At 40.0% G+C, this 27554-nt stretch overlaps 1 protein-coding gene across 5 annotated transcripts in view; it reads right to left on the bottom strand.

The window, feature by feature from the left end:
- LOC121631164 (estrogen receptor beta-like) overlaps positions 1–27554 on the bottom strand; it is a 50192-nt gene that overhangs the window by 10441 nt on the left and 12197 nt on the right. For 3 of the 5 annotated variants that reach the window (XM_041971869.1, XM_041971866.1, XM_041971868.1), the window contains 5 exons: positions 17591–18106; positions 11199–11386; positions 10985–11101; positions 8801–9160; positions 3462–3600 (listed from right to left, as the gene is read on the bottom strand). In XM_041971869.1, the coding sequence (XP_041827803.1) occupies positions 3462–3600; positions 8801–9160; positions 10985–11101; positions 11199–11386; positions 17591–18021 (1235 nt within the window). In that variant the 5' untranslated portion in view covers positions 18022–18106. Of the gene's footprint in view, positions 1–3461; positions 3601–8800; positions 9161–10984; positions 11102–11198; positions 11387–17590; positions 18107–21874; positions 21927–22011; positions 22144–27554 lie in introns of those variants that run through there. The other 2 variants (XM_041971871.1, XM_041971867.1) reach the window with 2 other exon arrangements.

The raw sequence follows: 27554 nt of genomic DNA on the forward strand, positions 1-27554 counted from the left end.
AGAGTGAGAAATTCTTCCAGGAAACAACTTCAAACCAGGTAACCTGGAAGTAGTAATAACATGCAAATTAGAGAATGAAAAGATAAAAATGGGCTGATTTAGACAGAGTGAATTATAAAATGACTTTGGTTGAAAGAATAGGTGGATTTGTATCCAGGATGTTTCCCTGAGTCGTCCAAGGAGAAAAGGCTGCCACAGGCCAACAGAGACCAGTCCATACAGAAAATAAGGCTGTGTTATGAAAACACATCAAGGCTAACCTAAGCCTATAGTGATAGTTTCCGTGGTAGTGGGGAAAGAAAGGTCACATGCTGAAGTCAACCCACCTTTAACAAGGTTGCACTACCATCCGTGTTTTCACTGCAACAAATTACCCAAAATACAGAAAAAAACCTCCAATGCATCAAAAGTTAGATGGATGGAAACACAGAAACATCTTTACCAGCTCCAATCTTGTAAAAAAAAACTCACATAAAACACTTAAAAACACTTATTTATCTAAATCTGAAATCTGCCAAATAAATATTATTTGGTTTTGTTCTTGTTAGGTTTTTGTGTTCAGTCTTGGTTTGTGTTCCTTCTTTGTTCTGGTTGACTTTTAATGCTCCCACGTCACACCTCATTCTCATTTGCTGATTGTCTCGCCAGAGTTTTTTTTTTTTTATACTCAAGCTTCAGAGTTTTGCTACCGAATCTTCTTTACATTAAATATATTTTGCCACATCAGCCTGCATTTGGGTCATTCCTCCTCACCATCACTATGACAACAGCATTACTTTCTTTAAAAAATGTATTTTATCATGTCTTCTGTGGAAAATGAATATGACTCTTAAAGGGATTTTTTTCCACTGAATTTTGATGCTTTATTATGAACAAAATGGCTATTACCACTTCCTTTTGGATTTTATCTGGCTGTATAAAGATGTTGATCATTTCTATTGACATGAAAACAAGCATCATGTGTAAAACATGCCCAAGTCACAATGTTTTAGGCTAATCTTGTCCAAAAGACAACTGTCTTCATTACTGTAAAACTGCATGAAAATAACAGTTGTTTGATTTTCATCATCTAAAATCAATTAGATTAATTTTGTCATCATCTTGCAAATTGCATTACTTTACGACCACACACACTGAACAATAAATGAATCTTGCTCCTTTATAGTTTTTATACAGCACTTCAACATCCCCCCCAAAAATAAATGTTATACAAAACATTTCCCTAAAAGCTGCTTGCAGATTTCAGGATATATGCTGCGGTTCATTAGGAAATCCAAGTGGAGGCCTAATCACAGTGTTTTCTGTGAATGGCAGAGCCAGCGAGAGAGAGAGAGAGAGAGAGAGAGAGAGAGAGAGAGAGAGAGAGAGAGAGAGAGAGAGAGAGAGAGAGAGACAGCCGTTGTCTGGCCAAAGTTGAAGGTCAGCATGGAAGAGAACAGCGAGAGATAAAAAAGATTTTTTTGGCAGGAAAAGGAGTCACCAGTCCAGAGGAATCAGAGATAAATCTACAACAAATGTTGCAGATATCACATTTAAAAGTCAACTCCCTGTTTTATTGTTTGATGTGAACTGATCGGAGTAATAAAGGTGGGAAGATAAACTCCCAGCAGCAATGTGGGGAAAGTACGGCAGATGAGTCAGGAAAGGAGCAGTTTAATCGTATTCTCTCCAACAGAGAGCAGAGGCATCATTTACGCTTAAAGAGAGGAAAACTAGGCCTTTAATTGAGATTCAGTGAGATTTTCATTGAAGAAAACTTGCCTGACCACTCAGAACATGGTTTCCTAGAGACTCAAACCATTTTGGCAAAATGCTCCTTAATGCCTCCAGGTCCCTGCAATGCAATGCAAGGGGAATGTAAGAAGAAGAGTGAATGAGAGGGTGAAGAGGAGGACTCTACAGGTAGGAAGCAACTGCAACAACTGCATAACCAGAAAAAAGAGAAACCAGACAGTTAGCTGCTACACCTGTATGGAAACTTTACAGAAAACATCTTACAGCCACTATAAGAAAACAAAGCAAACAATCATCATAAGGGGACAAATAAAAAACCCGCAGGACAACACCTGAACTATATAAACATGCAAAGCATGAATGGAACAGGAATGAACTGCTTTTGGTGATGAGTGTGATTGTGTCCCTGCGAGGATCAGAAGCAGACAAGGAAGGACCCAAAACCCAGGCAATGAAAGATTTTTAGGGTCAGTGTGGTATTTTGACCAAAAAGAAATATTTCAGCTTGTGAAAACGTTTGCGTTAAGGTGGATGCCACAAGTCCTGAAGCAAGGATGACAGACAAATGTTCACCTGTGTTGTCACAGAGCAAAAATACGTGAGACTGCTTTTAAAAGGCTTTTCCTATGATTAGAATTGGGCTGCAAATCAGGGTTTAATGATTTGTTAAGGATGCAGTTTAGGGCATTTAGTAAATCTGGAGCCTACAGTGTTCAAAAGTAATGCTTTTAAAACAAAGTTTACACCTGCTGGGTTTGTCTAAAAAAACACATACTACATACTTTAAGCTGTCAACTAAAAAATTAAGGTTTACCACAATAAACATGAAGCATTAACAGTGAAACACATGTTTTTAATCACAAGTCAAAAAAATCACAAATGTAGACAATCTCCTCCCAGTCCTGAGGTCTCCATTGAATTCCTTTAAAAAGCCTAAATGATTAATGGCCTAAAACATTTCAGATCTTCAGGTAAGTTATGAACTCTCCAGACATCTTAGGTCATCTGAAACAGGTTTCCCAGCGTTAGAACTAAACTCGGAGAAGGTGTTCTCAGTTTTTATGACTGTGTCTGATAATGGTAAATGTAATTTGTAGTGTACTGCAATAGACTGCCGTGCTGTCCAGGGTGCACCCTGCCTCTTTGAACTGGAATAAGAAGGTATAGAAAATGGATGGATGGACTTGTAGTGTAAAAAAGTGTAAAAAGAAAAGTGCCATATAAGTACAGCCCATTTACCATTCATACAAGAGAGGAAAAAATCCACCTAAAGTTTAATTCTGCTATAATACTGCCACATTTTTATTTCACAGCAAGGCAGGCAGCCCACATATTTTGTGCTTTGAGATAAATTTTTTATTAGCAGATGCTTTAAGAAAAGCAGAAATCAAGCTGAGGATTGTGCTTAAATGACTCACTCAGACACACATTGTACAGGATTGAAGATACAGAACCAACAACACACAACATGAGCTGAAGGAAGAAGCATTAATCTCTCTAATAAAATAACTACCCTGTTATATATAGAAACTGTAGGTTGGTTAACAAGCAACTGCACCACTTCTAGTCCTCTCCTGCAGAAATGTGGCGCATCTCTGGCACTGCAGCCACTTGTTAAGTTATCAAAAGACACCTGTTAGCAGTCATTTAGATGCTACAAGCTCACAACAGAAGAGTGGCCTCAGACTGCAGCACAGTCAACAACAGCTGTTATAAAACTTTCTCACCTGTTGAGTTTGAAGTCTGGAGAGAAGATGAGTTTACCCGGATGATCCACTGACCTCCACATGAGGCCGAGCATCAGGATCTCCAGCCAGCAGCACTTCAGCAAGTGGATTTGGTCTGCTAGACTCAACTCTACAAAGCCTGTACAGATAGAAAGGAAAGGGCCATTTTAGAGCTGGAAATACCCAAATTTAATTTGCATTCAGAAGCATTTTGAGTAACATTTATATGAAAGACAAATTCACATTAGGAGGGTAATTTTTCTTCCAACCCAGAGGTAAAATCTCAGAAGTGAAACAAGCCTTCCCAGAAACAATTTCATTATAAGTTTGCATTACAATGACTTCTTTTTGTAGTGTGGTAATAGCCTTAGCCAAGAAATGGAGGAAATGCACAGCTGCACTGGGGGAGGAGCCAGTTATCTGCTGGACTCACCTGCTCAACTTTAGCTTTACAGCCTAACAATTCAACAGACAAAACTGCCTCCATCAGGATTCTGTGATTCAGTCTGACCTCACAGGTGAAACCAGAAAGTCACACGACACTCAAACCTATGTTGTGTGTGTTTACACCTGAGTGGATGCAGAAAATCTTTCACTACAACGCCTCACAGCAAAGCCAAGAAAACTCAGAGATGGCCCATGTTTAAACTGGACACAAAACGTGAGTAGAAAAGACAACATGATGAATAAAACATTCACATTAAACTCTCATTCTACAGCAGATACTGTTTTTACAGTATGAACACCTTATGTCACCGTATGTACAGTAGGATGTCATCTTTAGCACTTTTTCAGATTTACGGAGGGACCTCCGGCATCTGTCTCTTGTATGTCTTAAGCTGCATTTTAAATACAGGAATATTTTCCAGAAACACAATTTTCCTAGGTGGTCTTTTCCTTCGCAACCTACAGACCCAACACATTAACAGAGGGTCAAAAACTGCTCTGATCGGTCAGCAAGTAGTGACATTACCCTAAACCAGAATGTTTCTTTCCAGCACAGAAAGTACAGAAACATCCCTCCCTAATGGCTAATATAAACACATAAACACACAGCCACATATGCTATTTGTCAACTAGTGTTTCTATGTTTATCAGATCCACCTGTTCAACTGCAAATATCTCATCAGCCAATCACATGGCAGCATCTCAACACATTTAGTCAAGTAGACTAAGACAAACTAAGCATCTCCAGGGTTTACAGAGAATTGTCTGAAAAAGAGGAAATATCCAGTGAGCAGCAGTTTTCTGGACGTCATGTTGATGGCAGGGGTCAGAGGAGAACGGACAGACTAGTTGGAGATGACAAAAAGGTAACAGGAACAGCACTGGTTCCAACCAAGGTATACAGAATAGCATCAGTGCTGATACAATACCATCGTGTCTCCCTTTCAGCTCCACATTCAGATAGTAGCGTCAGAATTAGGTGGAAACGACATGAAAACATGGATCCATCCTGCCTTGGATCAACGCTTCATTTGCTGTATTACAATAGACGTGTTTAAGTACTTTTCTAGACCAGTGCAATATAGTCATGAAGATAATTCAGATTCAGATTCCTTTATTAGTCCCACAGCAAGAAAATTCACAGTGTAACAGCAGCTAGACACAGTGGAAAATAAATAGCAGGAAAAGCAAGACAAAGAATAAGATTAAAAAAACAATAAAAAAATAAGATATTTAGCTTAAAAAAAGAAAAAAGATAAAATAATTATAACCTTTATTATGGTTATACATGTACACAGTACCGAGAGGACTCTGAATACATATCAGAATATATAATATCCCAGGTTGAAAAAAAGTGAAAACGGCAACAGCGAAATGAAGTGAGGTGAGGTGGAGTGTACTGTGCAAGAGTCCAGTTGTTAGTCAGTTATTTATTTGTCTGCAGACTAGCAGGCGTTGTCTTTACGCTACAGTCTGACAGCTGCAGGCAGGAAGGACCTGAGGTACCTCTCCTTCACCTTTCGTGGATGGAGCAGCCGGTCCCTGAAGGAGCTGCCCAGTGCTGCCAGTGTCCCATAGAGGGTGGGACATGTTTAACAGGGATGACAGCTTAGCCATCATCCTCTCATTTCCCACCGCCTCCACCGAGTCCAGGGGGCATCCCAGGACAGAGCTGGCCCTCCTCACCAGACTGTCCATTCTCTTCCTGTTCCTGTCCGTGATGCTGCTGGCCCAGCAGACTATTCCATAAAAGGTGGCTGATGCCGTCACAGAGTCATAAGGAGTGGTCCCCGCACTCAAAGAGACCTCAGCCTCCTGAGCAGGAACAGTCTGCTGTTGCCCTTCTTGATCAGGGCATTGGTGTTGTCCAACCAGTCCAGATTGTCATTTAGGTGAACACCCGGTACTAGTAGGACTTCACAGTGTCAATGTCTGTTCCCTGGATACTCACCGGTGCAGGCAAAGAGTGGCTATGCCTGCGGAAATCCACCACCAGCACCTTGGCCTTACTAGCGTTGATCTGTGTGCCAAAAAATCCCACACAGCTGGTCTTCAGGACTTCAGGAGCCTGGAGCTGATCCCGCCACTTTCCTAGCCCTGTTCTTCTTCAGGGCATTTCTCACCTAGTGTGTTGTGAGGGACAGGCCAGAGCAGGGAGGTGTTGATGGAGAGCAGGGGCACAGAACAGAGTGTGAACTGGTGGTGTCAGGTGGGTGTGAGCTGAAGATCGTGAGGGAGGGGGCACGGGAGGGGCAGTGGACAGGGGGCACAGCCTGTGATGCGCTGCAGCAGGGGAGACTTGGTCAGTGGAGAGGCAAATGCCTGATCAAATCTGTTTAAACCGCTGATCTCCCACCTCTGTGGGATGACAAGGTCTTAAGTTCCTGCCAGACAACATAGATCTTCTGCTGCAGTTGGTGCTCCATCTTCCTTCTGTAGCTTCCCCGTCCTGATCCTCCTTCAGACAGAAAAGCTCTTTTCTTCTTCTTCTTCTTCTTCTTCTTCTTCTTCTTCTTCAGGAGAGCCTTAATTTCTGGGCTAATCCAGGGATTGCTGTTGTAGAAGCTCCATACAGTCCTAGTGGGTACTGTGTTCTTCACACAAAAGCTTATGTAGTCCGTCAGGCAGTGGGTTAGACTGTCGATATCCTCCCCATGGGTGTCACTAAAAACATCCCATAGTGTTGAAACAAGTCTTTCAGGGCCTCCTCAGCTTATTCTTTACAGTAGAAATGATCTGTCACACAGGTGCCAGCAGGCTGCCTGTGCACAAGATGTTTATATACATGCAGGAGGTGAATTATGTTGTGGTCGGCTCGGTCCAGGGGAGGAAGGGGAGTGGTATGCCTCCTTGATATTGGCATAGAACAGGTCATGAGGGTGCTGTGTTTGCAGCCTGCTGGCTGCTGAGAGGAGGACATCACAGGCTGTTGGGGGGGGGTAGAAGGACATTGAACTGTTGATGGCCAACAGTTCAATGTCCTTGCAGCGGTGCTGTTCCTTCACAGTGATGAGCCTCAGGTCACAGTATTTATCATTAACAAACATTGCAAGCCCTCCTTTCCTCTTATCGCTCTCCTTGCGTCTGTCTACCCTTAGGAGTGTGAAGCCGTTCAGTTCGGCAGTCTGGAATTTCCTCCTGGCATGGTGTTCGACTCCAACATGTAGTCACTGTCTCCTCCTCTTCAGCTCGTGGCGGACGTCAGGTCAATCCTCAGGTAGCACCGCCATGCTATGCTGGGCTAACAGCTAATCCTTGCTGTAACTCACTAGATATTTAACTTAATCTATTTTCATAGATGTATGCATGGCCATCTGATAACTAGTAGATTTTACAGCTGTGTCACTAGCAAACTTTAATACTGAAAACAAATAAGAAGTAAATGAAAACAATTGAACCAGGCGGCTGTACCCAACATTTTTCATTCATCATTCATCTTCTCCTGACAGAGGAGGAGGCAGCTGCGCAGACACAGCGAGGACCAGAGAGCGACTACAGCAGCAGTGTTTGTGCAAGACTGCAGGAAAAATAAAAAAGAAAAGAAATGTGGGGAAAGTGAGGGTGTTGAATCCACTCACCATGAAAAGTGTGGGTGTTAAATACACCCTCATCCCCCACATCCTCCTTTGTCTTAGGATGTATATTTAAAATTGTGAAACCCTTTAATCAGGTTTTAGTTCAGGAAGCAGAGCTTTCCTGCAACTGAAAGGTCCTGAGCTCAACATCTGAGCAACATCCAGAACAGACATCCTAAAAATGTCACTCTGGCTTCTCTGAAGACGTCTCCTGGACGCTTGTGACTACTTTCATCTGATTGAACAATATTCTCCTCTGATAATTTGACACTCCTACCAGCACATTAAAGAAATAAACTTTAAGAAACAAAAATCTAAAAACGAACAATATAGTAGTTAATTCATCAAAAATAACATCACCGAATAGAAACTGTATTTTGCCTGACAGAGCCTTGCTCACCTGTCTGTGACTTGTTAGTTCTTTTATAGAGCAGACAATATATATTCATTTTCACTTCTGTGTGTGAAGAAAAAAAATCAAGATAAAAATGGTGTCTTGTGGAAAGTCTGTCTTTATTCAAAACTGAGTATTGTGAGCCCTTCACATTAACACATCTTCTGAGAAGATACCTGCTGAGATGAATGGTGGCTGAGAGGAGAGGGAGGAGTGAGAATACAAGCGGAAAGAAAAAAAAAGAGACAGACAGGAAAAGAATGGAAGTAATCCACAGAAAAAGAATGGGCAAGAATGAAAGGGGAAGAAAACCAATCCGATAGAAATTAGTCAAGAAAAGTAGAAATCAAGTCAGCCTTTGCAGCCTATAGATATTTAACTAAAAAGTGATGTTAAACTTTCTTCCAACTGCTGCAAAACCTTAACTGGCATAAAAAATGGAAATGTGTAATGCATATTCATTTTCAACAGTTTTTAAGCTTTTATGATGTGAAACTGTAAAACTTCTAAAATGACAAAAGCCTTGATTTATTTACCAAAATCCAGATTAGTCAGAAGATGCACCAAGGACTGAACCCCTAAAAATCCTGCATCTTTTATCTAAAACGTTGTTTTACTGGATAAAAGACTTTCTGTTGCAGCATCGTCTGCTACTGGAGTTCAGTATGGCTCCAAAGGTAAATTGCAATTGCGTCTGAAATAAATGTTAACTGAATCTACAGTTATGATTGTAGCCTGGAATGGAATACATCATCACATCTCAAGAATCTTAGCTTTCCAGTGGTTTATCACGTGTTGGTACTTGGAAGGGAGACTGAATAAAATACATATTTATTTCTTAACCAACAGGTTGAACATTGTACTATTATCTTAAAAGCACCGATTATCCTTCTCCAGACTGGAATTTAACATTTGCATCTTACCAGGAATCTTTTTAGCCCAGCTGATCATGAGGACCAGTTCCTTGTCCGCAAGGTTGGTTAGAGACATCATCATGCTGGCCTCAGTGAAAGGCTTCTTCAGGTCCTCCATGAGGTAGATCTCTGGGGGCTCTGCCTCCATGATGCGGGAGATGAACTCCTCCGGGCTCATGGATGAGTGGTGGACGTAGTTTGGTTGCGAGAGAGGGATGAGCGGGGAGAGAGGTGCCCCCAAGTGGAGATGGTGCTGGGCCCGAGAACCCATCCCTGCCCTTACCAAACCCCTGCCTGCTGCATCTCGAGGCTGGAGTCCTCCACGATGACGCCGGGCTCCACGATAGCTACAGCGATCACGCCTCACACCTGCCAGATAAAGGACGTTCAAATTATTCCACTGTGAGATGATTTCTAATGAGTTTGTAACTGAAATAGCATATGTACAGATTAAACACTTAAACTCAAAGAACCTAAACAGTTATTTCTTCTGTATTTACAAAGTTGTGTGAGGTACTAGTTATAACACGATAGTCAGAAACAAGAAGGAAGGACCCAAATAGAGGATGAGACAGAAGGCAGGTGGACGAAAGAAATACAATTTACTTAAAGCCACATGCCAAGAAGAAAGAACACAAACTGCTCTATGTTCGCCATACTCCTTCTTTGTTTCTGTGTCACATTCTTTGTTATAATTTAAAGGTGTTGCGCCGCTTTAAGGTCACTTTATTACGGAGCTGATGTAACTATTGCTATCTGGCTCATACCCCGCCTACCAGCTAAGAGTATAGTTGGTAATGCAAAGGACATCAGGGTTTACTGTAAGAAACTATACCAAACCATCCAGTCCCAAACTGGACACCTTGGTGGAAATGAGGTCATAAGAGACCAAGGGGTATTTATACAGGTGGAGCTAATGATGTATTATAAAGAATAGGAGGAAGGACATTGGAGGGCTCACCATGCAGCATACTAACCCCCAAAAACATTTCTTATCCATCAGGCTTATGGACATCACTTTCACTGTCTCATAACAACACAAGGAGAGGACTGGTTTTATTTTTAAGGTTGAACCCCAGATCTATACATACATACACTACCGTTCAAAAGTTTAGGGTCACTTCCCTATTGAATCCCATGGCAAACTGACTCCAAAAGTTTGAACGGTAGTGTACATACACACACACACACACATATATATATATGTGTTTGTGTGTGTAATTAGATGAGTAATTTTACTGCCATCATAAAACATTTTTTCCATTTACAGGTCTTATAAAACTTTAATAAACTCCAGCGCCTAAAGGATTAATTCCCTGCGCTGTGCACATTTGATTCATGAACACACTTTACATGTTTATGATTGGATTACTGTACTAATAATAGACACCCGTTTATTCCAGTTCATAATGTGTCTTCCACATGTTCAACACTGTTTTGTGGTATTCCGCAGAGTTTTGTACTTAGCCCATTCTGCTACCTTTGAGCAATATTATTAGGAGACATGTCATGCATTCCCATCGTTATGCTGATGACACCCTGCTCTATTCAGCAATGAAACCTCATGAAACCAATAAGTTTTCCAAAGCAACACGATTATCTTAGAAGCATAAAGTATTGGTTGACATCCAGTTGTATACTTTTCACTTTTCTGATAAAGTCAAGATCATACAGTTTTCTTTACATTCATTTAACTTCTTCATTGTGTTTTGACCTAAAAACTTTGAAGAGTGACTATGTAACCATATCGTGGATAGCATTGCCATAGTTGTTAGTTTTCTCTTCTATTCTAATAGGTTTTCTTTCATGTCTTTCCTGATTTACTCCTCTAGACTTGCACCAACATCTGCACCAGCTGTAGCAAAATATGAAATTGGTGTAGGCTACATTATGTAATTTGGATTATCAGCTGATTCACTGGTAGGATATAATAAGTTGCAAGAAAAAGGCCTGCAAAGATATTTCATGACGATAAAAGGTGTCAACCTGTGATAAATAACAGCATATTTTATCCTTTGGAGTTCTACCTTTTTTGCTTGGCAGTCTACCCTGAAAAAACCCTGATATCAGTGCAGACATTGAAAAGCTAAACCATGAGTCACCTCACCATTAGTATTTTCAACATATTTTCAACACTACTGTAAAATTATCAAAGATGAAAGAGTACAGTTATGATAAAAACAGGATGCTTACCACACTTCATCATGCCCACTTCATAGCATTTCCGTAGACGGCAGGCCTGGCAGCTTTTACGCCGGTTCTTGTCAATAGTGCATTGATTTGTAGCTGGGCAAATGTAGTCATTGTGTCCTGATGAAAGAAGAAAAAGTGATGACGACAAGTTATTTCAGATTTCAGGAGAAAACAAAAAATGCGCAACAACATAATGGGGAAAAAAAAGACATACCTTGGATACTCCTCTTGAAAAAAGCCTTGCAGCCCTCACATGACCACACACCGTAGTGATATCCAGAGGCGTAGTCGTGACACACGGCACAGAAGTGCATGTCAGCTTTTCCTACAGCAGATGAACACGAGGATTTCACTCTTTCGCCTGAATTCTTCCCCAGCAGCTTGTTGCAGGTGATGACGGAGCTTCGGGGAGAAACACAGACTCTGTGAAAGGAGCAACTTGACATTCGAATTTTCACCTGTCATTCATTGCTCACTGGTCTTCCACCATGAAGTACACTTCTCTAAATGTACAACTACAATTCAGTCAATGGAAAAATTACAGTAAAATAACTCAATATCAATAATGAGTAATACAGAATAGTGCAGTCATGATGTCCATCAATATTTGCTTCAAGATGTTCTTGTAATCATTTACATCTTCACCAACAGTTCAAGGCATGCTGAACGTCCCTGAATTTCTCCTTTTTTATAGTTGAGCTTAATACTGACAAATTAACCTTTCAGCAAACTCCTCCTGGATCGAATAAAATGTACCACAAACCAAGCCCACCGCCTGTTACCTTGATCCCCTCCCCACACCCTTGATCAAATCTTGCCTCGTCTCACTGCTTCCCCTCATAACAACCATTATTCGCTCATCGCTCACCACTGGTATCATTATTCAAAACTGCATCTGTCACTCTATTGTAAAACCTGGTTCGCATCCAAACAATTTTAATAACATTTGCCCCATCTCTAACTTACCATTCATCTCCAAAATTCTTGAAAGAATAGTTGCCACTCAACTCCACTCACATCAGTCTAAAATAACTTCTATGAGCCCGTCCAGTCTGGTTTTCGCCCCTGTCACAGCACAGAAACTGCCCTCATAGAAATGACAAATGACCTCTTCATCACAGCTGACTCCAGTTTACTTTCCTTTCTCATTTTTCTTGATCTTAGTGCAGCCTTTGAAACATTCTCTCACCCCATTCTCCTCAGTAGTCTCTCTTCATTGGTATCACTCACACTCCCTGGACTGGTTTAACCCCTGTCTCTCAGACCGCACTCAGTTCATACAGTTAAAATCTTTCAGATCCGACCCCTCCCCAGTCACTCCAGGTCTGCCCCAGGGTTCTGTCCCGGCCCCCTTCTCTTCATCTCGTACCTCCTTCCCCTTGGCCATATATTCTGCAAATTTAACATTAATTTTCACTGCTTCGCAGATGACACCCAGCTCTACCTCTCCTGCAAACCCAACTCCACACTTCTACCCTCCTCCTAATTTATTTGAAATTAAAACATTGGTTCACCTCAAACTTGCTGAAACTAAACAGTGATAAAACAGAAATTATTCTAACTGAAACAAAATCCATGTTATCCAAAGCTGACAGTTTCTTCGTGACCATTGACAGCTCCACAGTCTCCCCTTCCCCTCTGGTTAAGAGTCTGTGTGTCATCCTCGACAGTACACTGTCATTTCAGTCTCATATCAATAACATTACCCATCTGGATATCTCCATTTATGAAACATCAATCGACTCCGCCCCTCCCTCACCCTCCTACTGTTACTGTTACATTCCGTATTGATTACTGCAACTCTTTCCTGTTTGGCCGTCCTCAAAAGTCCCTCTATAAGCTTAAACTGGTTCAGAATTCTGCTGCTCCTATCCTCCCTATCGCCACCCCATCTTGTTCTTTGATCTTCTTCCTCCATACACCTCACTGTGCCCCCTGACCGCCTCAACACCAGGTGGAGCCAAGCTTTCAGTCGCTCTGCTCCCAGGTTCTGGAAGTCTCTGCCACCAGACATCAGCAACTCTGACACTCCTGCCATCTCCACATCCAGACTTAAAATTCACCTGTTCAAATCTGCTGACTCACTGTAGTCACTAAACTGCAAATGTACTCTTTTTCTATGTTCTCTTACTGCACTTTGTATGATGTTTTTGTTCTTTACTGCCTTATTTTTAATGTTGTTACTTGTAATGTTGTTATGTCCTTGAGGGTCTTTAAAGGCGCTTTGAAAGAAAATGTGTTATTAATATTATTAATAATATTATTATTTATTAATTTATTTTTTATTATTATTAGATGATGGCCCAGTTCCACACATAAAGTTATTTGACTAAGATTTTGCTGCTTATCCTGCACATAGTCAATGGAACAATCAGACTGAAAAACTGGGCCACTCTTGTTTCTATGCCAACATCTGCCTACTCGATGCCAAACTCAATCTAGAGGTAATGGAGGCACACTATCTATGATGCACCATTAAATCTGTAGTTTATAGTCAGATTTTGTTAGAAAGAAGGAATGTTGGATAAAGTCTGTAGATATAAATGAAGTATAGCAGCGGCATGACAAATGCCACCTTGTGAGATGTCATTGCGAATCTTAGAATGTAAAAAAAAAAAAAAAAATACTGTTTCTACCACAACTTATGACATATGTTACAGGGGAGCACAAAATCAAACATCCACCAAAACCAATTTTCAATTGCTATAAAGCACTTGTCTTTCATATGAAATATATCTATTTGTAGGTAGCCATCTAAAATCATTTAAATAAAAATGCTTTTCATGTAGATCATAATGATTATCTATATTAAACTAATTTTAACCTCTTGATGCTTATTTTAACAAATTGCGACACTTTTTTATTTGATGGCTTTTTTTTAAATAATTGAATTATTTTACTTATTTTTAGTTATTTACTTTTAATTAGGCATTTATTTTATATTAGTTATCTATTTTTATTGTCAATTATTTATTACTGTTAACTGATTTAATATTTAAATGTACTTTATTTTAGTCTGCTATTTTGTCAGTGGCCAAAATCCTTCCAGACATAAACATGTTTTTATGTGTGAATGGATCCAGTGGCCTCAGGTACAGCGATGACTGCAGTACAGGTAACTACTTCCACATTGTGTACATGTGTCTTTTCTATGCTCTTTTGTAAGGCATTACTTTACTGATACAGCCGGTGCTGTAGTGTTAAAGCTCAGAGGGTTCTTCACACACAGATTTGTTTGTCCATTCAGAGACACCATACTAAAAACGAAGGAAACAAATATGGCAGCTGCCATGTATATGGACCCACGGCAAGTAGATATAAACAGCTCATTCTAAGAGAATAAAAATACAACATTTATTTTAATGAAGTGATTGGATTCCAATAGAAACACAGCTTTTAACACACACACACGTATATATATATTCACTGATCTGCACCTTTTAAGGCCCATATATTCTCCCTTTATAGGTGTTAATAGGTATGTCCGTTTCAAAGTCCCTGCTCTCATACCTGCATGTATCCTTTATGTTGCTGTGTTGTTTGGTAATACACCCACTAGAGGGCAGTGCAGAGTTCCCCTCCAAGTTCCAACTAGTGATGTGCGATATCATTCATTTTCTTTCTAGTCCGATACCAAGTAAAATACAAACCAGTATTTGTGAAAACAATGTGATACCGATACTTTATACAGGAAATTATGTGTTTGGAAAATTGCTTTTAAAGCAGCTACGCTGAGGGGAAAGGAAGTGGTAGTTATATTTTTATAGAATACTTTGCGACTCAAACTGAAATTACCAGTGAAATGTATAAATAAACATATGAATACCACAATAACTGCATACGTTTGTCATATCTACATATTAAAATATTAACTAAACATAAGTCTAAACAAATGAGAGAGACTGACGTCATTGTCTTTCTGTCCTATTAAATATTTTCCATCAGTATTTTTATTTTTAAAAACCCCACAATGGCTGTTTTACTGGATATTTAATGACACCGGCCTCTGCAGCATCCTTACCGACTAAACTTAGGTCTGTTGAATTGATGTGAGCTGATCCAAGGGACACATTTCACTCCAAGCTGAACTCATACAGACATTTTTTAATTTCATAACCAAATTTAATGCTGTACATAACAAAATAGGACGCAACAGTCTTCAGAACGAGGAGAACTCCTGCTGTTTAAATGTCAACACAAAAACCTGAACTTAGCAGACAGATGAAAATCACTTTCCTAAAATTTAGCATCAGTGGTCCACAGCTCCACATTTTCTCCCTCTGAATGGGGGTTAGTACCTGCCTGCAGCATCAAAGGACTCTGAGATGGCTTACAGCACCTGTCCAGCTAATTTCCTCCTCTTCCTCATCAAAATTTAATTATATACTGTGTTATGGTCGACTCTCAGATGTTTAAGGAGGTTTGTGGTGTTGCTACGGCTCCTCTATGTCTCACCACACACATCATATATCATACATACATCGCCCTGTTGCCGTTCAGCTCCACACGTGATGCTACGGCCTGAGAGATGTGCTGCTGCGCCCCCACGCTGGGCCATGTCACATATGACTGGCAGGCAGAAGAAAAAGTAGTTCCTGCCAACACGGTATAATCTAGAGAAGATCCTGTTATTAAAGTTACTTTCCAACATATTTCAGTTTGTGATAGACAGCATGTTACCCCGAATCAGTAAAATATTTATATTCTAACATGAAAATCGATTCTAGAACATAAAAAGCTGGTATTGGTAGTATCAATATTTTGGTATCAATCCGCACATCACTAGTTCTGACATCAGTTTCAGACCATAGCAAACCTGCATCAGAAGGAATCATGATAATGTAAAATCTCAGAAAGAAACATAAAACAAGGCAGCGCAGTAGACGTGGTGGGTAGTCTGGCCATTAAACACTTTATAAAACACTGAGTTCGTTTACTGGACAATCAAAATCAGTTATCTGGAGTAATCAGATTACTGTAATAATCTGATCTGACATATCTACATTCATTTCTGAAGTACCATAACAATACAGTGTTTCCCCAGATCAGAGCCAGAAATGATGTGATGGCACACAAAAACCCACTGAACAAGAAAAAAGTTCATCTTTCTAAATGTCCTGATGAAGCGGTTTCATTCAGTGGAATCGCTCTAAATATTCTTAAAGTTCAGGGTAACGTGTTGATGTTAATATAACCTACAAAGAATAATGGATCTATTTAAAGCCATAATACAATTCAGAAATTCCTAGAACAACACAGATCAATCTTGTTCAGCTGTGGGCGTTGCCGTGACGACCATGACGCTATCGGCGTAACACCGGAGCAGAAGAAATCCTCAGTCTGCTCCTCACTGGAACAAGATGCTTCCATCTCCATCTGCCTGAGAGAATCTAGAAAACTCTATTTTCTTCAGATTTACAGGTGGCTGACGTGTTTTCCGATGCATGCACTCTGACCTCTGACAGAAACCTGTGTGTGCGTGCATGTGTGTGTGTGTGTGTCTGCGTGGACACAGAGAACAGCTATGACATGCCGTCATGTAAGCCAGATAAATAGCATCAGACTGTTCACTGTTTGATAAAAGGAATGTGAACCTGTTCTAGAGGAAATGTGACTTTAAATGACCATGTCGGATTTATTTTAAAGTAAATGTGGGTGGTTACGTCATTTTCCTGTTATAGAAGGTGAGAGTGCTCGTTAGCATTAGCTGCTAATATGAGCGCCGCGGTCTTGGTGTTAGTTGCTAATGTGAGTGCTAATATGCTGCAAAAGACTTTATAGATAAATGTAATCCACACTGGTGAACTAAAACATCTGAACTTGACTTCTCGGCAAGAGAAGCTGATTCTGGACCGAGGAAACACAGGAAACCTGTTGTGTGTATATGCTAAGATCTCGTCGAGTCTCTGTAAGTCAGTTTTATGAATCAATATTGAATTTATTTGTTTTGAAACAATTAAAATCGATAAATTGACTTTTTTAAACCCAGCCCTACTGCAATGATTCAATTTGTATTGAATAAAACTGAATTAATTATTCTGTTTAAAAACCACAAATCGTGTCAGAGCACATAAGGAATGCAAATTAATATGACTCAAATTGCCTTATAGGGAAGAGTTAATCATGTCTAACAAAGACCTTTTGACAACATTGTGGATTTTAAATGATTAAATAATTTTAGCGAAACAGCAGAGCTCATTAAAGGAAAAATGACATGGTTTTCCATGTTCTCCTGCTTAGTGGTAAAACAAAGGATTATTACATGAAACAAATACATACATGCATTTGTTCTTTATTTTTATGCAGAAGGAACTCTAAAATTTAACCAATAAGACGCTTCTTCAATATACTCTCATTTTTATGTAATTTCGGAAAGAAAGTTGCTCTTTGTTCTGAAATATTTACAACCTATTAGGAGTTATGTGCAGAGGCCCTCATATTAATAGTTAAGTAAGTGGAAATTATCATGCAAAAAAGAGAAACAGGCTGCCAAGTAAAACCATCAAAGTGCAAGGATAAAGGAAAAATTGGAGACATATGTTTAAAGTTAAACAGATTTTGTTTTGCTGTACTATTCATCTCATAGGTGAGTATCAGTAATCCTACCTGTTAGGGTTGATGCTGTGGGCTTTGGGCTCCAGCCAGGGAGCATGTGGGCTGGGTTCATTGTAGACCAGAGGCTGGGTGCAGTGCAGAGTCAGAGAGGGTATGTTGTGGTGACTGTGGGAGGGCCAATAGGCTGACGGGCTGAGAGAGGGGCACAGGGATGTCGGACTGTCAGTGATGGGCTGTCTGGTGTAGCTCAGCACAGACGGACTGTAGAAAGTCACTGGTCCATGTCCATGGTTGTAGTCATGGCCACTGTCTGTGTACGGAGAGGGAATGCAGACGGTGTGGCTGTCCATGCCTAAAGGAGGACTATACATGGTGGGCAGAAGTCCCGGAGAGGTGGGCCTCTCTGAAACCTTACTGGAGTCTGCCTCCTGAAGCTGAAGCAGGGGCATCGGGTCAACATTCAGCCCAGGGGAGGAGGCCATGTCGTGGGAAGAAGAATATGTGTGTTTAAAATGAATATGAAGATGCAGCTGTTTCCTCTAATGCATATTCTTCTGCACACAAGACCTGCAGCAGAGGAAAAAGAAACACTCTGTTTAGATAATTAATGCGCCATAAAAATAACAACAACAAGGAGCAAAGCCCACATCACAAAACATGCAATCAGCTGAAAAACGTTGACTCATGATAGCGTCAAGGTCACAGACTGAAAAAACTTTAAAACAGGCAGCAGTAGCAGAAATACTCAAAGCTTTTCAAAAACTGCATTACTTGGGCCACCTCTACAATTTAAATCCAACAGTCAGGCTTGTTCATAATCATTTAAAGTGATCTGGAGTTATAGTTCTTCAGACTTTCTGAGGGTCTTTCAAAGTTTTCTCTAGATTGTTTTTTTTTTTGTCAATTTTCTGTTCAATTCTTGTACATAACTAGTTTTGTAGGAGTGTGTGATTCTTGAGACACTTAACACTGACCTGTGAATCATTCAAGACAGAAAGGGCAGGAGATGAAGTAGCAAACACCTGACACAGGACCTAAAAAATGCACCTGACCATTAGGTTCAATGCATCCACTGACACAAGAACTGGACTGAAAATCAGTGGCAACAGGTCTGATGGAGGGATGGATCCTCCCCAGAGTCCAGTCCTTAAAATTAGTGAAGCAGTGTGGGATCATCTGGACAGAGAACGGAACAAAAGACAGAAACATCCAAAGAGTTTTGGAAATCCCTTCAAGGAGCCTGGAAAACTATTCCTGAAGACTACTTAAAGAAATGACAGAAACCTTGTCTGAGAGGTTCAGACTATGATGAAGAATCAAATGTTGATCAAATATTGACTTTGAAGCTTGTTAGAAGTAGAGAAACCTTTTTAACTGTAAAATACAGTATTTTAGCACATTTTGATAAATCTGTACCAGCTTCTCTGCTAATATATAAAGAGATTAGTTGGGGCCAGTCATCTTCCCTCATGGCCAAACATAAACTTGAACAAATCTACTTCTCAATGAAGCAGAAAGCAGAAAACTGAATAACATCTTCTCTATTAGGGTGTAAGAAGGAAACGTTTACGAAGCTTCTACAACACAAAGGTAACCTCTTTTACAAAATCCATGCATCATGACTCGTAAAGAACTTTTTGCTTTGTGTTTTCAAAAAGTCCAGACGAAACAAGACCAGTTCTTTTTACTGTTTTGCCTTCATTTTGTCAAGACTGCATAAGGTTCCACTATTACCAAGGTGCGGTAGACCTACCACAAGCCGTGGTGCCATTCTTCAAGGACACTCGAGAAACCACAAAAAGATAAGATAATGTTTTTCTGTATAACTAAGTGAGTTCGAGGGCAAAATGAGATCCTGCTGCTGCTGCAGCACGTGTAGCAAAGATTGGACACGTAAAGCTGGTGACCACTGCAAGCAGGGACTTCCAGCAGTAAAATGCAAAAGGGTAAAAAAAAAAGGTGTGACCTATTTTTACTTTTTATTATACTAACCCTTTTATAATGCCAGTTATAAAACCATAAATTGCAGGCTTTAAATAACTAAAAGTAAATTCCAAGAAGCATCTAATGTTCCCACAGACTTTGCTACCTGATGGTGTTTTACAGAGTGCAGCCAAAGTTTGCTGAGCCAGGCAAGATGCTTACTTATTATATGAAAGGAGAGGAGAACAACCCTATTACGACAACACTGTATTTAAATGAAGAGCATTCATTTAAAGAACAGAAGAAGAAAGAAATGCAGCTTGTGTAAGCTCATTGGCTCAGCCTAACAACAGCAGCAAAGCATCACTGACTAATCAGCACCAGAATCAATGACTCATTAGCTGGTACTTATAGTTATGGGAAATTAATCTAAGACACCATCAAAGATACGTAGAAACGTAGGCTTTTTCTCTTTCAAATATCAAATATTAAGATAATCCTGCAGCAGACTGAATGTGCAGTTCACTAACTAAAGATTAAACATAAAGTTATAAACTTAATGACTGACGTGGCTCCACTTGCCAAACAGTCACAACTCTGGACATAAAAGACAAATAAAAGAAAGAAAGAAAGAAAGAAAAAAAGAAACAGCTTAGGTAGGAGACCCAATGCCAATCAATCAACGGTCAGTATGTGTTTCATGCGGGTCAGGTCAAAGTGACCCTGAGTACAACAATGCTTGTGTACCCGTTCACTCTTTGAACCAACACTGCTGTGCCCTAATTCAGATGCTTGGCCCAGTCATCGAATCTCAACCATGCAACACAACATGCAAACAGGAACCTCTGATTTCATTTCTCATCATTTTCAAGTTGTCACTGACCATTAAGTATTATTGGGGCTGTACCAGCTTACCAAGTACGACTGAATCAAATATCTTGTCACCCTCAATATATTTTATATTACACATAAAATTCAATGACACAGATGCAGATGAGTTGAAATTAAACATTAACTCGGGTTTACTGAGGGCATTGAATGCATCATTGTGTGTGCATTTTGGATTTCTGGTCAAATTATTTGTTTAGAGGAAGCAAATGACTTTTACTTGCTGAATATTTAAAAAAACTCCAGCCACTAAAAATGAAAATACCAACTAATCTGAGCAGTTTCACTAACAGATAAAAGCGTTTACTTTTAGCTTATGAAGGTGATCTGCCTTTAGTGTAACAAAATCACTGAAAACCTGCAAAAGCAGATTTTATTGAAGTCAAAGTGCAGTTCTAACTGGTGTTTAGTAAGAAGTTGCTGCTTCACACGTGCTGCCGGTTCAGGCTGCTTCTGAGCCAATCTGTCATCAAGTCGCTGGAGGCGCTCGGTCGTGTTGTCTGCAGACTTTTCTGGTGCCAAAGCAACAATGAAAAAGGCAGTAAATGCAATAAATATCTAATATTGTAATTTTTTGTGTCAGTGTTTTGTTTTTTTTTTCTTTTATGTAATCAGATCATTTTGAATGAAACCTGATTTACGTGACTGAAAAGATCCTTTTATCCTCCTATTATTAGTTCACCACTAATATTGGTAATAACAAGAAGTATAGCACGCTGAGGCGAAGGAGCTCCCTAATCAGACGTTCTCACTCGAATGAATCAATGTTATAAAAACACGATTAAGGCAGAGTTACACAGGTCTTTATAGACCACGTCCCTCATTAAACCCTGCTTTACTTTTATTTATTTTATTAAACTAGACTAAGTGCATTGTATTAAAACCCCCAGCAGTGCATTTGTTTACTCATGTACAAGCAAAAAACAGAAGAAAATGAAAGATTTTGACCTAATATGCATTTCTTGAATGCAGTGACAAGTGTTTAATAAACAAAATGACTCAGTAGATGTGGGTGTTAATCAGCTGCAGCTCAATGTGAACACAAGATCTGGGTGCACATGTTAATTTTCAGGCCAGACTAGAACTGGTTGCCCACCGGGACATCTCCCATGGAGGCTCTGAAACGGACTCACACGTTTAAACTAGTGCAGCAGGATCATGTCAAAACTACCCAAGTTAATTTAATATCTGCTCACAAAGCTTAGGTTATTCTGTTACTGGACTGCATGTCTGTGGATAAGGATGTTAGGTTTAATCACTGATACACAAACTGAATTTGGTGCAACGTCCATGAAAACGGAACAGCAAAAGCAAAACATGAACACAAGGTTGGCTTGAAATTTTGAAAAACATCAAGGTTTCTGAAGACGAGCTGCAAGAGTCGATTGCAGAAATTAAACTGAGACAGAGAATAAACACAAGATGCACAATGATAGAAATAATTATAATGAAACCAACTGCCTACACTCTGGCTGACATTTAACAGGTGCATATTTCTCAAACTTGCCAGAGTCAAACACTCACCGCCTTTACGTACTCCAGTAATCACAGCCTGTTAGCTCTGCCAGGAAAAGACCTGAAGTTAAAACACTGTTAAATGCAGGCTGACTATAAGCTGAAGGACTCAAATAATATGAATGGAGATTAAACAGCTCACTTACTTCTACAAGTTGAGAGGATCAACAGTTAGACTTATACCCAGTGAGACTGAAAATGCTGTTTCTCAGAATGTTTTCGCCGAAGTTTGAGCTTTGAACAGGCTGCTGATCCTGGCAGCGCTCCATGATAAACCACCAAACAGGCAACAAAGGATCAAAGGACACGATTTTAATGCAACACTGTCTTTTATTCCACTGCTTCAATCACGTTTCCAGCAACCAGCTGAACTTAGTTCAAATTGAACTTAGTGTACAGACTGGTCCGCGTTCTATTTCCTGAGCAAAAACAGGACACTAAAACATCCTTTGTGGAAATGGAAAAAAATAAAAGAGACATTTAAACAAAAACTGAAGTTGTCATGATTTTATTTGGAGTAATAACTTTCTGCATATTTCTTTGTATGAAGAGGATATTGGGCTACATAAAAAAAAGAATTCTTCATGTTCTTAACTGCAAAACCACAGATTTCTCTAGAATAGTGACAAAAAAATGAAAAAACAAATATATAAAATAAAATAAAAATTGAGATTTGTAAATCAGAGTTTATGCTGCAAATCTTTAGAAATATAGAAATAAGAAGCTCAGATTATTGACTCATTTGCATTATTTTCTATTATATGGACAGGTTTCAGTTTGCTTTAGCCACTAAACTCGGTTTGGAGCAGCTGAACATATTTCTTTAAATCTCAACACTAACTTTCTATCACAAACCTGCTGACTACACAGCTCACTGCATCCTGCAACTCATGATGGTAAAAGCACAACACTCACATGAACGTTTGATGTCAGGGCAATCTGCTCCAACAAACGGGGATTTTCTGTCATAGCTGAGATAATTTACTTCCAACATTTGATAGACATACAGCTTAGGACAGACAAAAACAGCCAGAACTATTTTCTACATTTTCTTGCTTAGCAAAATTACAGCACCGTTAAAATCCACCATCACTTGTTTGTGATATTTTGCACTTGTTTGCAGCCATGCGACCTGGACACCCCACACCCATGAACTAGAGTCCAGAGTCTTGATGTGTAAAATCTTTACGAGGAAAAGGGCTGTACTATATATATATATATATATATATATATATATATATATATAAATTTATATATACTACGCTACTGCCTACCTCATATGATGAGAGACAAGGGAACACGAGACATACCAGCTCAGACGTTGCCCGGACTGGGGGAACCAGAGCACCCTGGCGAGAGGTGAGTTACTGGAACAAGACGGAAATGGACGAGTGGTGAGAACAAGGCTCTGTTGGAATGCTACTACTCCAGTAACCCTAGCCAGAGGGGTTACATGCAGAGAATGTGGGAAATATGGTATATGCGAAACCCACAATCAACACTCACTGCCAAACAACTAGTAGCTCAACGTTCCAACATCCACAGACGGCAACTGGGTCAGGGGGAGTTAACAACAACTCCCCATCCAGAGATTAGGTACGAAGCCCCAACAAGCACAATCACGGTGCGCGAGGCGAGAATAGCAGACATTGAGGACAGCTACAAGTACCTTGGAATCCCACAAGCAAATGGCAAATACCTCCAACGAGTAAGGCAAGACCTAAGGAGTCAGCTCAATGGCAAGAACAAGGTCTGGGCAATTAACAGCTATACCCTGCCGGTCATCAGATACCCTGGCCAAGGAAGAGATTCAGACCACAGATGTGAAAACACAAAAAGCTCCTGACCATGCATCGAGGGTTCCACTCCAAATCCAGCACCCTGAGACTGTACACTAAGCGCAAGGAAGGAGGCAGAGGACTAGTGAGTGTCAGAACCACTATCCAGGATGAAACATCCAACATCCTTGAATACCTCAGGAAGATGGCCTCAGCCGACGAAGTGCTCGGTGAATGTCTCAGGCAGTGGAAAACAGATCAAGTGGTGATGGAGGAACCATCATGGGAGGAAAAACCCCTCCATGGGATGTACAGAGAACTGAAGTGGCTGATATCGAGAAACCCTACCAATGACTAGAAAGGGCTGGACTGAAAGACAGCACAGAGGCACTGATCATTGCTGCACAGGAGCAGGCCTTGAGCACCAGAGCAATAGAGGCCCAGATCTACCATACAAGACAAGGCCCAGGTGCAGACTGTGTAAAGAGGCCCCTGAGTCAATCCTGCACATAACTGCAGGGTATAAGATGCTGGCAGGGAAAGCTTACAAGAAGCGTCATGACCAAGTGGTTGGTATAGTGTACAGGAACATCTGTGTGGAGTACAGACTGGAAGCCCCGAGGTCAAGGTGGGAAACACCTCCGAAGATGGTAGAGAATAACCGAGCTAAGATCCTGTGGGACTTCCAGATCCAGACCAACAAAATGGTAATGGCAAACCAGCCGAACATTGTGGTGATGGACAAACAGCAGAGGAAAACCGTTGTGGTTGACACCGCAATACCAAGCGATTGCAACATCAGGAAAAAGGAACATGAGGACAATTATATATATATGTATATATATATATATATATATATATACATATATATATATATACATATATATGCTATAGTTGATGGTTAGTAATAAGAGTGAAGTAATACTTTACCATTTTTGGACATCATTAACTCATCTGTAGGGGTAAATAATAAAACTCACGGCTGCATGCGGCTCTGCAGCTGGTACATAGTTTATTATCCAGGCTAGGTGAAATACATAAATTTCAAGCCAAATTCAACCATCACATGTTCCAATAAATTTGTGTGACATTCTGCTGAACAAATGAGTAACCTCACACATTTTCCTGCAGAGTCCCGGCAAGAAAAAGACAAAATAAAGCTCCTTTCATGATTCGGTTCTTATTGGAAAATGTTATTCCTTATAATATTCATGGGACCTTTTAGTTTTTGATCACATGTTGCTCAGGTACCTCTTTGGATGATACAGGACAAGTTCAATGTCTGTCATCCCAAACAGAAGTATCTTTGATGGAGAAGTGTGCGTTTCTATTTAACTTCAACAAAGAATATAACAGCAACAAAGAATATCATAACACCTGACTGTGAATGAAAGTGCAGAAGGTTAGAATTTTTATTTTGCTCTGTTAGTTCATAAACATTATTTCTTGTATATAGAAAAAATACATCCCTTCCTCCCTTCAAAACAAAGTTTTCAGCCAGAAGTACATACCGAAGCACAAAGACCTCCAGCAAAACCATTGGCCAGCCCCCCCATTCCTCCTTTCTCTCAGCCATACAAAGCCAACAAGGAGCTGCTGGAGGAGAGGAGTTGTGCTGAATTGAAGAGGTCGATGGATTACATGGGAGAACAAGGAGCTGGACGGGGCTGGATTCTGGCTCACAGAGGAGCCAAACACTGAGACGCTTCGGCAGAATGGACAGGCTGATTACAGTGTCGGGATGTGGAGTAATTTTACCTGTCACTGCTGCCGCTCCAGCCACCTGCCAGACAGGCCTGTCCTGTCTATTACTGCACTTTACTCTAAAAATATGACAAATCCTTGGGAAGTCATTTCATGTTATTTTGAGCCTTTTGATATAACAGCATAACACGCCTGAGATTAAATAGCTGTTAAAGTCTGTTAACATCAAAAATACTTTTAGTAGAGTCACTGTGAAAACTGAATGAATACCTGTTAATGGAGAAACATTAGAGCTGAACTGAGTAGTTTGAAACTATTTTGATTACTGAGTATAAAAGGAGAATTTCAGCGAAGCAGAGCCTCTCAGATATAAAGATGAGCAAACGTTCACCAATTTGCAACAAAGTGCATCTAAAATTGCAGGATAATTTCAGAAAAACGTGAAATTGCAAAGACTGTGAGGATCCCACTTTCTACAGTATATTACGCCACCAACAGATTCAGAGAATCAGCGAGTCTCTGTGTGCAGGGGACAAGGCTGAAGATTAAAACTGGATGCTGAATACTGCATGAGAATTTGAACTGTCACGTTTTTAAGTTAAACCAGTAAGCTGCACCACAAGAAGGTAAATGTATGTGTAACTTATACACCGAGCCAGCAGGGAACAGACTTGGATGGATCCAAAGCTTTAAAGTTGTGCTCATAAATCTTTTGTTTTCGCTGCTGAAATGTAGATCAAAGGGGTACCAGAGGTTATTGTGATCAAAACATCCTGTGTGTTTTTTGATGCAGGTTTTAGCACAATTTCTTTATATACAGAAATAATGTAAAATTACTAGGACGCCTCCGCTGGAAGGTCCATTATGAGTGGTTGTTGAGACGTGATGTGTGTATACATATACATATATATATATATATGTATATGTATATACATATATATATATATATATATATATATATATATATATATATATATATATATATATATATATATATATACAGACGTGGACAAATTGTTGGTACCCTTCGGTTAATGAAAGAAAAAGTCACAATTGTCACAGAAATAACTTGAATCTGACAAAAGTAAAAATTCTATGAAATCTAACTAATGAAAGTCAGACATTGCTTTTCAACCATGCTTCAATAGAATTATTTAAAAAAACATAAACTCATGAAACAGGCCTGGACAAAAATGATGGTACCCCTAGAAAAGACTGAAAATAATGTGACCAAAGGGACATGTTAATCCAAGGTGTGTCCACTAATTAGCATCACAGGTGTCTACAGTCTTGTAACCAGTCAGTAGGCCTAAATATAGGCTACAGGTAGTCACTGTGCTGTTTGGTGACATGGTGTGTACCACACTCAACATGGACCAGAGGAAGCAAAGGAAAGAGTTGTCTCAGGAGATTAGAAAGAAAATTATAGACCAGCATGTTAAAGGTAAAGGCTATAAGACCATCTCCAAGCAGCTTGATGTTCCTGTGACTACAGTTTTCTGAATATTCAGAAATGTAAGATCCATGGGACTGTAGCCAACCTCCCTGGACGTGGCCGCAGGAGGAAAACTGATGACAAACCAAAGAGACGGATAATACGAACGGTAACAAAAGAGCTCAGAAAAACTTCTAAAGAGATTAAAGGTGAACTTCAAGCTCAGATCGCACCATCCATCCTTCTTTGATGACCAAGGAGGAACCATTGTTAAAAACAAATCATAAAAAAGCCAAAATACATGTTGACAAGTCACAAAGCTTCTGGGAGAATGTCCTATGGACAGATGAGACAAAAATGGAACTTTTTGCCAAGACACATCAGCTCTATGTTTACAGATGGAAAAATGAAGCATATGAAGAAAGAACACCGTCCCTACTGTGGAACATGGAGGAAGTTCTGTTATGTTCTGGGCTGCTTTGCTGCATCTGGTACAGGGTGTCTTGAATCTGTGCAGGTACAATGAAATCTCAAGACTATCAAGGGATTCTAGAGAGAAATGTGCTGGCCAGTGTCAGAAAACTTGGTCTCAGTCGCAGATCATGGGTCTTACAACAGGACAATGACCCAAAACACAGCTAAAAACACCAAGAATGGCTAAGAGGAAAACATGGACTATTCTAAAGTGGCTTCTATGAGCCCTGACCTAAATCCTATTGAGCATCTTTGGAAGGAGCTGAAACATGCCGTCTGGAAAAGGCTCCCTTCAAAC

Source organism: Melanotaenia boesemani, chromosome 20, assembly GCF_017639745.1.
Source record: "Melanotaenia boesemani isolate fMelBoe1 chromosome 20, fMelBoe1.pri, whole genome shotgun sequence".
In the NCBI taxonomy this organism is placed as follows: domain Eukaryota; kingdom Metazoa; phylum Chordata; class Actinopteri; order Atheriniformes; family Melanotaeniidae; genus Melanotaenia; species Melanotaenia boesemani.